This window comes from Poecilia mexicana, unplaced genomic scaffold (genome assembly GCF_051168715.1).
Source record: "Poecilia mexicana isolate PSO_F unplaced genomic scaffold, ASM5116871v1 scaffold_13, whole genome shotgun sequence".
Lineage (NCBI taxonomy): Eukaryota > Metazoa > Chordata > Actinopteri > Cyprinodontiformes > Poeciliidae > Poecilia > Poecilia mexicana.
The window spans coordinates 30,546,811-30,561,321 of NW_028263382.1; the positions used below are offsets into that span (position 1 = coordinate 30,546,811).

The 14,511-nt window shown below is 37.1% G+C and overlaps 1 protein-coding gene across 2 annotated transcripts; it reads left to right on the forward strand.

Moving 5' to 3' along the window:
• The first annotated feature begins 555 nt into the window (after positions 1–555).
• On the forward strand, positions 556–12,420 carry nkapd1 (NKAP domain containing 1). Of its 2 annotated transcripts, none has more exons than XM_014986830.2 (6): positions 556–662; positions 931–1,007; positions 4,274–4,362; positions 4,983–5,123; positions 5,234–5,287; positions 11,333–12,420. In XM_014986830.2, exons 2-6 carry the CDS (start codon positions 939–941, stop codon positions 11,763–11,765), a joined length of 786 nt encoding a protein of 261 aa, XP_014842316.2. In that variant the 5' UTR covers positions 556–662; positions 931–938; the 3' UTR covers positions 11,766–12,420. The 2 variants fall into 2 exon arrangements, with proteins under 2 accessions (XP_014842316.2, XP_014842308.2); XM_014986822.2 differs by having other exon boundaries at positions 570–662; positions 891–1,007.
• The last annotated feature ends 2,091 nt before the right edge of the window (positions 12,421–14,511 follow it).

Sequence of the window (14,511 nt, forward strand, 5' to 3'; positions counted from 1 at the left end):
TTGAAGTCCTGCAGCACTTAGAAAACTTAGCAAGTAAATGTCAAAATATTTTTTTCTCCCTTACTATCTTCCTCACTGTGTGTGGTTGCCAGAAACTTTGATGTTTTTCTGTCTCTGACAGTTCACGTTTTTAATTATTGCTCTAAAAGCAGATATCAGCAAGTGCAGGGCAGTCGTTGGTGTCACATCTATGAATATCAACACACAACTGTCTGACTTGAAAGCCATAATCTCTTGTATTGTCCAGATAGAGAAATGAGAGTCCATGTCAGACCATATTTTCACTTGAGACAGGAAGTCATAAATTTAAGATTCTTAGACCTTTTGATGAAATTATAAAATATAAGTATAAACACAACCAACAAAAAAAAACATATACCCCTTACTTATATGCACATAACATATGCATTTTATGACATACACAAAGAATCTGCACAACTATCAGGTGCCAACTTAACAGAAGGCTCCCCAAAGATAGGCTCCCCATCTATTAAATGTAAAGGCGACTTGCCATAGAGGAAGATTTAGCCGTGTAACGTCATTACTGTCGACAGGCCGTTGGTCCAATCAGCATTCAGTTTGTCCCGACGTCCTGTGACACTGCGGAAGTGAAGACTTTAGGCTGTGTTTTCTTCCTTTCGAATTCTGCTGGCTTCTGACAGGTACAATTTGTACAATTTTATGGTACATTGGGGAAGTTTTAGTAACTTAATGAATTAACGTTGTTAACTTATAGCAGGCTGTTTAAAAACCATGCACTCTTTTATTCAGCATTGTTAGCTTAAATGCAGAGCAGCTAACACAGGTGACTGTTCGAATAGTTGCTGATGGAGAAAGTCTGTTTCTGCAATGTTTTTTATACCTATTTTTGATCTTTATTTTCTGAATAGCTATTTCGTTTGTGTTTGATGGACGTGGGTCTCTCGTCAGGTGTCGCCATGGCAAAGCAGCCGCTTGGGAAGACGTTGCTGAGGAATGTAATCCGACACACAGATGCCCACAACAAGGTGCGTGTGGCGTCCTGTATTTGTGTTAGGAGGCGACTAACTTAATAAAAACTACTTTCACTGGTGCTTCCTTTACGTAATTTTCCCTGGCAACAATATATGTTTATACTCTACTTTCTCCTAATGTTTGTCAAAATATCAGATGATACGAACATCAAAGAAAAAAAAGTATAAGCGGTATGTTAATCGGCGTCAGTGCACAGATCACAGTAAAAGAGATCTAACACTCTGAAAAGCAAGGGCTTGACACATTGGGGTTGGTGCGTTTTAAAACAGCAGGAGGCTGAAAAAAGTTTTTTTTTATTTTTATTCCTAATTGTTGTTTGAAGTACAGTCAAGCTGGTAGGAGGCTCTAAACTCCCTCTTTCCTATACATAAGCGTGTAATTATCGAGGTAGCAAGGGGTGTTTTAAATGAAGTGCACATTTAAAAGTAGCTTCTATAAATGGATGTAAAACTTTAATAGAATTCATGACAGCATGTCAACTTTTAACTGTAGCTGATAAATTAAATCATGATGGTATCGATTTTGTTACAGCACAAAAAAAGTTTGACGCATCTGTACAAAAATTATTTATGCTAACTCTGGAGCAGCTATTAGTGATGTACTCCACACATCTCTCTTTTGTGGAAGAATGGTTAAAAGAGAGGGGTTGTTTAAAGGAAAAAAGTAAGAAATGAGGGGGACTTCAGCCCCAAAATGACCCTAAACATTCAGAAAGAACTACAATGGAATGGATCAAAGCATGCTCTCCACTCAAAGTTTAGTTCTTAGATGAACTGGAGCATTAGGTATTGAATTCGTGGGTTGGGCTAAAAAAAATGCATGGAACATGTTTCAGATTTTTAAAAAAAAATCTTAACGAGGAAAATAATATAATTATTTTTCTTTTTCACACCGTTGTTTTAGTCTATCAAATAAAATTCATGCATAAAAAAAGTCTTAAATTCATGTATCTAAAAAAATAAGGCTTAACATTCCTTAAATTCTTAAAAAATAATAATAATTTGGCCTTAAATATGTTAATCATAGGTCTTAAGTTTTGTCAGTAACAAACTGCTAAAATGCCCTTGCTATCTAGCTAGCTAGCTGTGGGTAAGTGCAAATTTGCAGGACAATGTTCATCTTTACCACTGGTTCACTTTCGTTGCCAACTCATACTATGCAACATCTATTCTGTGAAAAAACATCTTGGCACTACGGGGTTAAAACCCGAGAAATGTCACAGTTTTGTTCCTCTAGCTCCCCCAAAATGCAGTCGACACTGCTACTACTGCTAATCTAAGAACCTTTGATGCGACACAAACTGTTGGATGTTTTTTCCTTTGGCCATTTCTGTCATGATGCGGATCTTAAATTTTGATTGGTGAAACCTGCAGAAAACCTGCCCTTAAATACATGGTAGTTTGTGACTGTAATGTGAAAAAGTTCAAGTAGAAATAATTTTTGCAAGGCACCGAGAGCTGAAGGTAAGATAGAGCTTCTACATGATTAATAATCCCAAAGTATATCAAATAACTGCAGGCTATGTAGTAAAAAAAATTATTTCAGCATCTGATGGAGTTATTTTTCTGTTTTCAGAAAAAAAAAAAAATCTGTGCCTTTAAAGCTAAGTAGTTCCCGACAGGGACTCATCAAAACCCACTTCATTTTTGAGTTTGCCCAACACAGTGGAGTGCACTGTTAAACAGTTGATATAAAAAGAAAACACTTTCAGGAATAATTTGGTGCAGGCTGGCAGGCGGATGGTGCTCCTGTGTGGCTGCGTCTGACAGGCTCTCAATTCCCAGCATGCAACTGCATATGATAAGAGAAGCTGCTTAGACAATGTGCGGCAGCTGTGCCAGCCGGTTTCACCTGGCACCGCTCTCCTCCTTCAGCTGAGTAAAATTGCAGCTCACTGCTGCACAATAGGGATTTTATTTTTTTTTTTTTACATTTTTTGAATCCCTTAAAATAGAATTCATAGAGTTTCATGTTATCTCAGGGCTTAAACATTGGTTGTGCACATTATCTGATAGAATTAAGGTCAGGGCATTGAAAAGTACACATTTATTTTTATTATAAGGCAAAAATGTAATAATGTAATTAGGGCTGTTGTAAACGAATATTTTAGTAATCGAGTAATCTATCGATTATTCTTACGATTAATCGAGTAATCGGATAAAAAAAATTATAAAATGAAATATTGGTAAATCTGGCATAATACCGGTGTTACTATCGGATATCAATATCAGTCCAATTTTCCATATTTGAGCATCCCTAACAGTTGCTTTTTTGTAGTTTAGAAAACTAACCTGTAACAATAATAGCTCACTTTCTAAGTTAACCAGAAGAAAAGTTATAGAAAAATCTGAAATTATATTGAATTTAATAACAAAGAAGCAGGCTCACAAATATGCTTATAAAAAATGTCTACAATCCAGCTTTTAGTTTATATATTCATCTTCAGTGAGTTTAATAGATTAATTAAACTCACCTTGCCACCTAACCTGTCACGCTTTGGGTTTGAAAATACGGGAAATGCCGCCTGGAGTGGGAGGAGAGGGCGAATGAACGAACGTAAGATGGGGTGGAGGGGAGGAAATAGACCAGCGGACTGACGAACCGTTAGACCGGGGGACGAACAAGGGGGGAAGCAATACGGGATATTTACGACACCTTCACTGGTCACACTCAGAAACTCATCTACCAGCCATGTACGATGCGCTCCGCCACCCGTTTCTTCAGACCGGGATATGAAATTATTGTGCGGTTCGTCGGTAAAGCTACATTTACACGGTAAGCATCAGCTACTCAGCCGCCCGCCCTGTTCAGGCTATCCGCTCACCTCAGCGCTCTTCCCGCCGTTCGCTTTCAACCAGCAGCCCCGGAGGAGAAATGCTGCCGTACTCCAGGCATTCCCCCAGTCATTTTAAGGATGCTTATTGGTTCCCCAAAAACGATAAAAAGTCGGGCATTATCATCAATCAATAAAATCCCCACGGGCCAATCTTGAAGATTGGACTTTATGCCGCTGAGACTTAGCTTTTGTCAACAACTCAGAGGCGGAAGTGAGAGCTCCGCGCAACGCAAATGAAGTCCCGGCCGGAATAAAACATTCCTAACTAATAAAACATAAATTAACGAAGCTTCGAGGCAGGTAAATTTTCCTCGAGGAATTTTAGTAATCGAGGTACTCGAATCATTCGAGGAATCGTTTCAGCCCTAAATGTAATATAATGTCCAGTTTTTCCATGTACATATTGTTGTTGACCCTCCACAGATCCAAGAGGAGATGGAGATGTGGAAGATGCGAGACTGGGAGATCCAGGCATCCGACCACAAACATTTGCCCAACGCAGACATTATGAGGTGGGAGCAGAAAACATCCCAGTTTAATTTGAGCCAGCCGAGCAAAAGCCGCACAGATCCACGTTTTTCGGGTCATACGTTTCTCCTACACCAGGTGGAAATTGATTTTAAGTATTATTCTGTGCACGAATACCTCTCTCATTTTTCAAGACCCACAGTTTAAATCTTGATAAAGATGAGACTTGTACTCACATTGAAACAGGACTGCAACTAACAGTTATTTTAGTTACCAACTATTCTGATGATTAATCAATTGGATAAGAAAATGGCACATTCTGCAATTTTTCATTTAAACACTTGAGCCTTTTTATACAATTCTAGAATTATGTTAAAAGATACAAAGAAATAATTTTTTAAATCAGAAAATAAGGATCTTATTGCCTAAAAAGCAATAATATGTAATTCCTTTAGTGTGTATTTGATCATTTGTAGAAAAGGATGAATCCACAGCTAAGATCTCAATTAATCGTTTTATTCCCTACATTAAAATAATAATAGATTATTACCAAAGGATAGAGTACTCATACCTGAATATGGAATGTTGACTTAGAAATATAATAATCTTTGACAATTTTACTTCAGTTGCCCTTTTTGACTCATAAATATGGATCACATTCCAGGGGAGGAATGCACTGCGATCGAGTGACCGACCATCCCAGAAACATGAGTGCCGGCAGAGAGCGAGCGTCGGAGCACGACGACAGAGAGGCTCGGTACTGGACACGCAGGCTCTACGAATTTGAGGCAGGCGATCCAGACAGGTAGACGTCGTGATGTTTCTCGGCGTTTTGATTTGTAGTTTTCTGCTTTTGTTATTTTGTCAGAGACACTCCAGAAGCGCTGTAATTGAACGCAGTGTTCCACTTCACAGGTGGGGGCACAGTGGCTTCAAGGAGCTCTATCCTGAGGAGTTTGACACTGACAGGTATGCAAAAAACAAAAGCCAAAACAACAGAAAAAAAAAGAAGTCGGTTATGTAATTCTGTTTTGAATTGCAATCATGCAACTATCAGTGTTTTCAGGGCAAAAATCAATTTCCAGTTTTCTATTAAGTGCTTTCCCATTCTGACTTTGACAGATTGCTTTTTTGTATAAAAGTATGGTTATAATGTACATTTTTTACCTTTGACCTTTCCATTATATTATAACGTCATTCTCTCATCACAAACATATCTGGAGTGTTGCTTTGATTCATTCATGCATGTTTGAGTAACTCTTCAATCTCCCATGGCAACCATTCAGGTGGTGCCTAAACACTTGCTCTCACAAAGCTCCACCCTGGAGCTCCAGTTAAAAATGTTTGTAAACAGCATAATGAGAAGCATGTTTGTGATGACTTCCTGAAGGCGGAGTGTCAGAAAGAGCAGGAGTTTCTTAAAGAGACAGAGACCTAATTTCAAGGCAAATTACAAAGTAAAATTTCTTTTAAGCCTTGTTTGATATATATACATAGGGTTTTTATGACAACTCAAGGTCACATAGTTACTTAATTGTGCTATAGAATTGCACTATATGCCTGGAAAATACATAATTTCCCCTTTTTAAACTTACTTTTTTACTGTAATGGCTTTTCTAACTGCAATAATTGAAAATGTCCAAATCATAGTTCTCCCCCCAATTAAATTGTGCATTCATTTCTAATAAGATGACCAATTCAGTATGAATAGCATGCCAAAATGTCAGAACTAGAATGAAAATAATTTGCTTGGGAGTCACAGTATCTCCAGGAGCCAGGAAGCCTTTAAAATGAGCCTAATGAACAGGTGATTTTAAAAACTGAATGTTCTCCATGATAATGTGCTGTTCACTGAAAATTAAGGTATTTTGTCTAACATTTCCCTGAAATTAGACTTCTAGATTCCTTCTTCCATTTTTGCTTCATATTCACAGTTAGTCTTAATTCCTAAGAGGTTCACCTACATTTTGGAAATTACTCTAAGCCCGTTTTGCATTATAAGCACTTTTGGGTGATTCTCACGAACCCAGTCATTTGAATGTCTAAGAAGATTTTAAAGTCATACTCATGAAAATTAAAAATAATTCACTTTTATTTGAACAATCATCATTTCTAATATTTGGCACAGTTAATTGTTAGTTACCAAAATATTTTTTTAAATGTTTTTTAACTAATTTTAGAGTCAGAAATTCATTACCGTAATGCGTCCACAGTAAAAAAAAATGCTTTCACCTCAATTTATCATTGTAATTATTCGAGCTGGTTTATAAAAAAATACTACCAACTTGTGTAAAATAATGTAAACTAGCTCAATATTGTAATATCTAATGATTTCCTATTAAATAATAAAATATATTTTAATAAAAGTGAGTGTCCAGAGGTGCAAAACTCATTACCGTAGCACCTTGTTCGAAGTCCTGTTAAATTTATAGAATTTTTTAAAATTGAGTTATTTTGACCCATAATGTACCACAAAGAAGAGAAGACAAAATATGGCTAAAAAATAAGATTGTTTGACATATTTTGATTATGATAATTGTTATGTTTCTCCTTGCATACGCCTATTCGCACACCATAGGCGATCATTACCGTAATGTGCATTACCTCATGTGCTTAAAAAGTAAATGATTAGATATTTTTCTGTAGAGAAGATATCAGGGAATTTGTATTGTAGGTGAAAAAATTTTAGCTGACTCACCATGGCATGCTACCATTTTAAGCTATCTCATGCGATTGTCACTCATTACCGTAATGCACAACTTTCATTACCGCGTAATTTTAGACCTGTTGCGGTAATGAAAAACAAGATTACGGTGATGAACAGTGTCTTTTTGAAATGAAAAAATAGATAAATACATAGTGCATTTAAACTTTAATGCTCCTTCTTATTGTTTTTTTTTACACAATTACAGCAGTTTTTTATTTACTTCCTACTTATGAAAAATGGTTATACTATTTTATGGCAACAAATATTAATTACCTAATGTGAAGGGCAAAACGAAGTAGTGCTGGATATCAATTAAAATTTCCAAAAATGCTTAGATTCAGAGGGACCCATTTCAGCTCATGATCCAATTTGATGGTTTTTCGATTCAGTTAAGGATATTCCACTATCAAAATTTTACTTGGAAGGTGAATGAGTGAAAGAAGATGTATACTGGGGGCAGTTCTCCTGGACTGGCAGCCCGGGGGGGGTGGTCCACCTACAGAGTATGCTCCAACTACAGAGGGTTCTTAGGCCTCCCTGGTAATGTCTATTCTGTGGTTCTGGATTAGTCGAATCTAAGCTTCAGGAAGAGCAGTGTGGGTTTTGTCTTGGTCGTGAAACACTAGACCAGCTCTACACCCTCAGCAGGTCCTGGAGGGTCCGTGGAAGTTCGCCCAATCAATCTACATGCGTATTGTGAACTTGGAAAAGGTGTTCGACCGTGTCCTTCAGGGAGCCCTGTAGGGGCTGACAGTAAGTCGGGCTGGTTTCCGGTGAGAGTTGGACTCCGCCAAGGCTGCCCTTTGTCATCGATTCTGTTCATTACTTTCATGGACAGAATTTCTAAACGCAGCCAAGATGTGGACAGGGTCCGTTTTGGTGGCCTTCGCATCTCTGCTTTTTGCAGATGATGTGGTCCTGTTGGCTTCATCAGGTCATGATCTACAGGTTTAGTTCCCAGTATATCTGTAGTCATGGATGGGAAAATGGAGTGAGAAATTGACAGGTGGATTGGTGCAGCGTCCACAGTGAAGCATATACTGCTTTTCATTGTAAGCAGTAATGGCTTTCCATTATGGTTCAGCAATATGCAACATTTTCTCAGTTGCACTGGTCTGCCCTGGTGAAGAGAGAGCTGAGTCAAAAGACAAAGCTCTCAATTTACTGGCCAATCTACAACCCTTCCCTCATTTATGGACATGAGATTTGGGTCATCACCAAAAGAACAAGATCACAGCTACAAGAGGCTAAAATGTTTTTTCTCTGAGCTCTCCTGTAGAGACAAGGTGAGGAGCTTGGTCATCTGGGAGGGACTCAGAGTAGAGCCACTGCTCCTCCACATTGAGAGGAGCCAGTTGAGGTGGCTTGGGCATCTGGTGAGGATGCCCGAGCCACCTCAATAAATAAATCACCCTTACATAAAAATAAATGAATAAAAATAAAAAAAAAACACCCAGTGAAGGACATAGCCTATTATCCAGGTCTGTGTAATATCGATTTTTGCGATATATATCAATATTTTCTTTCCTAGAAAAAATCGATATAGTAATGCAAGTATTGCAACATCCAACTGTCGTCTTGTTCACTCATTGCTTGCTTCGCCGGGAGAGTGATTAGGTCATCAGGCTTAGAGTGATTCCTTCAGATGTTAAGTGTCAAGGTTAAAAAGGTATCAAACTATTCAGAGCAGGTACTTGGTGCACTTTATTTACTTCACAAATGCATGTAAGCTACAGTTTGTACTGTTTCAATTAAAAGAAACATGTCTTCTCACCACTTCTTTGATTCATTTTGTCCAGCTGTTGACTTTAAGTCTGTGTCCATGTCCAACTAGAGCCAGGTGTTGTGTAGTTGGTGCTTTTAATCAGTTTTCAGTTAAATTAATTCAATCCAACTCTAAGTCACAAAATGTCACCAAAATCACTCTGTCCCTCTAAAATCTTTCAGAAAATTGCAAAAGTGTATTGAATTGTATTCTTTGCTGAATATCGCAATATATATGGTATCGTGAGCAGAATATCGTGTATTGTATTGTGTCGTGAGATTATTGAATCACTACAGCCCTACTATTCCTGAGGATTGATGAATTCGTCCAATTGCCCAACCTTACATTAGCAGAGATGAAAAAAAGTCAGTTGTGGGTTTGTTTCCATGGCTCAACGTTGGTAGAGCCATGGAAAGAGCCGTTGGTACATTTGCAGATGTATGTTTTGTTACATGCCATTTTATTATTTATGTGTAGTTAAATGTTAGTGTAATTATAAAGTGTTCATTACCGAAACATTCTTATTCATTACCGACATACGTTTTTTCATTACCGCTATGCTCATTTTATGATAATTTATTTAGATTAGATAAAAGAATTACATGAACTTTTTAATTCCTCAATGAAATGGTCAGACTCTTTTATATTATGGTTGTGTTGTTTTTTCAATTTAATGATTTAACACAAAATTAGAACAAAAATAGATTTTAAAATTGTATTCATGTTACGGTAATGAAATAATTGTTTACATTAAAATAATAAATTTTGTTATTATATTAATGACTATTCTTTGTTGGTACCTTCTCCTTTGTGGACACTGAAGTCCATGGTGTCCAAAAAAAGTGGAAAAATGTTTTTGTGGTTTCATATTTCTTCATCAAAATTGTGTTACGGTAATGAATTTATTTCTTCAAAGTCAGACTAAAATGTCTAAAAATACCTTTAAAAATATGCATAGAGGTTATAATTTTACATTGAAAGATAAAATTAGATTCTATTTTATAAAGAAGGTGTGTTTTTGTGTGCATACAATGCATTTTTATTTTTGTTGTAAGTTGTACCATGTTCGTGAGAATCACCCTTTTACTCTAGAGGGTCATTTTAAATCCCCCTCAATCATCTGATGTAAAATTATTTGTTTGAGGACAGACCTGAAGGAATCTGAATGAATATGGTTTTATTAACTGTATTCATTTTTTCAGTTTCTGAAAAAAGATACTAGAAGCAAATAATCTTAAATCCTCTGTTGGCCCAGCCCTTCAGTTAGATTGGGATTAAATCCAGATCATATCGGCACAATTTTGTATTTTATTTCTCAATGCAAACTACCTGCAATGAACTGGCGACCTGTCCAGGGTCTACCCCCCACCCCCACACCGTTGATAGCTGGAGATGGGGACCAGCACCCATCCTGACCCCAATGGGATAAGGGTGTAAGAAAATGGATGAATAGATGGATGTAAACACTTGTTTGGCATTTTTAACCATGTCCTTAAAGATATGTTCATCTTTTTACTGACCAAATCCAACAAATTTCTTGTTATACTGGATGCCAACAGATACCTTGTCTTCTATTTCCTTCCATCTTGCCCATAAGAGGGTTAGCGCTAACTGCTAACCTTTCTTCTATTATGTTATATATAATCTCATTTCTATTGGGAGTTTTTGAAACAAATACTGTTTAGCAGTTTGAGTCCCATGGCTGTATTTGTTTATGTATCATCTGATTTAAAGAGTCACTGTTTATGGAGGTCTCGTTGATTTAAATATATCATGTGATCAGAGTCAAAGTTAATTTGGAAATTATTAGGCTTCGAATCCAATTGTAACATAACAGTTAGGTTTTAGTTAAATTAATAACCTGACATAGATCAAAGTAGCTCCAAAAATGACAGTGGGCATTTTATTTCTATCTTTTATATTAAAGCGACAGTGTAATGTATTTTTCCAAGCACATTCTGTCTCTTTATAGCACAAATAAGTAACTATGTTATCTTTAGCTGTTATAAAAAATATGAGAAACTCTGGAGGTTGGAAACTGCAGCTCAGAGTTGAAGCTGCATCTTGAAGGCGGGGCTAGGTCCACCCAGCTGTTTTATGCAGTTGAATGTTTGTTACGGGAGATGAGAGGATTTCTCAAACATGGATAAAAGAATCAAAGCAACACTCCAGGTATGTTTTGATTAGGGAAAAACATGATGTAAAGTTAAAAAAGTCAATTTCGCATAATACTGCCCCTTTAAATTTAACCATCTAAACCAAAACAACAATCAGCACATTGTAAAAATAACTTCATTATACCAATATGTGGGGCCAATTTAGTGTGAATACTTTGTTCTCAAATCCATCAAAAACAATGTCTTAAGTAGAGATGGACTGATTGGACTTTCCAAAGCAATTAGTTTGACTCAACACAGAGCTTTATTGTAATATAGGAAACATTGATTATTTTAACTAAAAAATTACATTTACTGAAAGCAAACAATGTGTTTACGTTGCTGTGTTTTGACTAGTTTAACATTGTTCACTTATTTTTTTGCAGTGACAAAAGTGTAACCATAAAGAAGAACAGACGCCACAAAATGAAGAAATCCAAGTCTGACACAGAAGCATGTCTGTCAAAGAGGTCCAAAAAATCGTCCCGAAGGAAGAAAAAGAAAAAGAAGAAGAAAGCCGAGTCTTCGAGCGACGACAGCGGTACGGACGACAGAAGTGACACGAAAGACAAGCAAAGGAAAAAAAAGAGAGGCAAAGGTCGACACAAAAACAAGAAAAGTGTGAAAACCCAAAGGAGAGACGAGGACAGCAGCTCGGAAGAAAGCAACAGCGGAGGAAAAAAAGAGAGACGGACTAACAGTCGCAAAAAGCGAAAGCGCGACTCCCTCAAGGACTCTGATTCAGAATTGGACTCGAAAAAGAAGAGGAGGAAAAACTGGAAGGAAGCAGGCGAGGAGAGCTCCAATGATAGCGAATGACTGAGACGCAAACACACGTAGAGCTAACGACTAGAAGATCACCGTTTTGAATTCACAAGGGAGGCCTCCACCGTAGGGCCGTGTTGTGTTTTTACGGTGCACCAACAACCATGTGCTGTTGGTCCTTAGTCTGATAAATATCTGAGCTCACTTAGCAGGCTGCATGAAAAACAATGGAGCGGTTTCCACCGCCTAATGCATCAGGAATCCTACAAGACGCAGCCTCAATGATCACCTGTTTCCTGCGTCGCCTTATATTTTGGTCCTAAAATTGTGACTTTTTATAAAAGTGTATTTAATAGAGTGAAATTATGCAAGTTCAATCAAGTGAGACAAATTGTGTTTTTCTACAAGAGCTTTTTAGGTTTATACATTTTATACATTTGTTGCTAAAATAAACCGTTATTTTGCAATTGTTTTTAATTTTTCTAGAAAACAGGAGTATTTGTAAAGATGATTCCTAGTGATATTCGACAATTTTTCACTCCAGTGTTGAATAAATTTGTTTTTATATAAGCGTGGAAAAAAAAGATCAGTTTATAATGGACTGTTTTAATTTTAAAAATTCTAGAAGACACGGGAATAAAGTAAATAGAGTTAAAAACATGTATGCAATCCTAAAAGAAAATTAAAATGCGTTTGGAATGTGCTTAAAGCTGCAGTATATAACTTTCATAAAGAATGAATTTTGCTTAATTGTTCAAACTGTCAACATATCATAATCTTATGAGATGTTTAATTTGTGAAAAGATTGACTTCCTCCAATTCCCCTCTGAGCTAATATTGCCCTCTGAAGAAATTTATCAGTCCCAAGCAAAAACGGGGAGAAGAGTTTTTAGCGCTGCCGGTCACCTTATGTACTTGCTGCTAAATGTGCTAATGGTGGATAAGTAACTTACTATTATAGAAAAACCGGTTTTTTCATCACTGGCCATGCTAACTAGGCCTAGAATTTGTAACAGGCTCTGCTATCAAGCAGAGCCTGTTACAAAGACAAAGACAAAGAGGGGATTTATGGGTTAAGATCCTCCCCCTGGCTCTGATTGGTTGATTCTAGTTAGCGCTACTCCAGATTATTTGTCACATGGTGATGTCATGACATGGTGATAGTTTAAACAAACTAACTTTTTACAGTTGCATGTTTAAAGGACTCTAAACACACTTCGCTAAAATAGTCCCGCACGACCAGAGCCCTTTAGACTTAGCAAAAATAAACTGAATGAAAAGAACAGTTTTGAATTAGTGGGCTCACTAAAGAATTAAAAACATAAAAGTCGGCAATATTTCCAATAAACGCTCCTTTCAGGTCTGATCCTTTAGGAACTCACCACCATTCCTCGCTCCAGGGTGGCTGGTTTATATGAGGTCCTAATGACTTCCGGAACAAAGTTGAGACAATCCATGCCTTTGTCGGAAACGCAGCGAAATCTAAACAGCTAAGGATAGGCGCAGCTAGTCTATCCTCCAGCATCCAGCTAACGGCTCGCCCCTTCGTCTGTCTGTCTTTGCGCCAGTTTACAGCAAAGTTGTTGTACTTTTTACCAGTATTACTACAAAACTTCTCTCCAAAGAGTCTCTCCATTGACTGTTGCTCTTTCCTCCATTTCTACTTCCGCTTAGTTTGTCTTAGTAAAAGTGTTGGTAATTGTTGTTTACGTCCGGAAAATTCGCGCATGCGCACAATGCTGGAGGGTTAAAAGATATTGTATTGGTGAGCGATAGCCTCGCTTCCGCGGTAGAACAATTCTGATAAACATGCAAGCATTTCCCACACAAAGTCAAGCTGGCTTAGCGGACCTCATAGCCCTCCCAATTATTATTTTTTTTTCTTAAAACTTTTTTCCTGACCTGTGAAATGTGACACGCTTGGACCTTGTTATCTAGACGTGTTGACAATTAGCAAAGCACTGCCTCCATTTTTTCTTTTTACATATCGCATACATTTAAGCCTTAATGTGTTAACAGCTTGTTAGCAAAAACCAATGTTTTTTTTCCTGTGGACAAAAAAGTGCCCTTCTGAATTTTACATTTTTATATTTTGCAGTGTATTGTGTGTGGCCCAAGACAGCAAATGGCTATTGATTTTAAATAGGTATGCATGATGTTCCAGCTGTGTCTGTGCACATGTGACAAAGTCTGCCTCCTTTTCAAAAATAGGGGAAAGAATTTAACGCTTGAATGTGTTGATTTTTATGTCAGACACTATCCTGTTAAAAGAATTACTAGTACTTCTCAAAAATAGTGCAATGCATCAAAAGGTGAATCACTTGTTGTAAGTAGGTTCATAATTAAAACACTTACTCTAATACAAAATAAATGCCACCCTTTTGTAATGTATTGAAGATAATTTTACTTGGCAAATGTCAATGCTAATAACATTTGTAAAACTTTCAGTAACAAAATAGAAATGTCAGAGCTGGATGACTCTGAGAGATGACATATAAATTGGTATTTAGACATGTTGAGCAACCTAAATATGGAAAAATTAAAACTTTATCTTGAGCAGAAAGGCAAGCTCTACTGCAGATTTGAAGCTATAATCTGATACTAAAGCATATTAAAATGAAAAAGGTGAAGAAATGCACTACCTCCAGCTGATCTCTTAAAAAAAAAAAACAATCCAGTTTGGAGCCAAACAAGAGAGACGTATTGACAGCAGGAAATGATTTGATAACTGAATGAGTGCTTCTCGCTTCCAGCGCTTTGAAATAACCTTTCGACATTATGCTGTGACATATTCTGATAA

What these genes read in the sequence shown, in the direction of transcription:
- nkapd1 (XM_014986822.2), top strand. Translation starts at nt 909, where the DNA reads ATGGACGTGGGTCTCTCGTCAGGTGTCGCCATGGCAAAGCAGCCGCTT. An exon ending in CCCAACGCAGACATTATGAG is followed by an intron (nt 4,363 to 4,982) that starts GTGGGAGCAGAA and finishes ATCACATTCCAG; the next exon opens with GGGAGGAATGCACTGCGATC. An exon ending in GAGGAGTTTGACACTGACAG is followed by an intron (nt 5,288 to 11,332) that starts GTATGCAAAAAA and finishes ATTTTTTTGCAG; the next exon opens with TGACAAAAGTGTAACCATAA.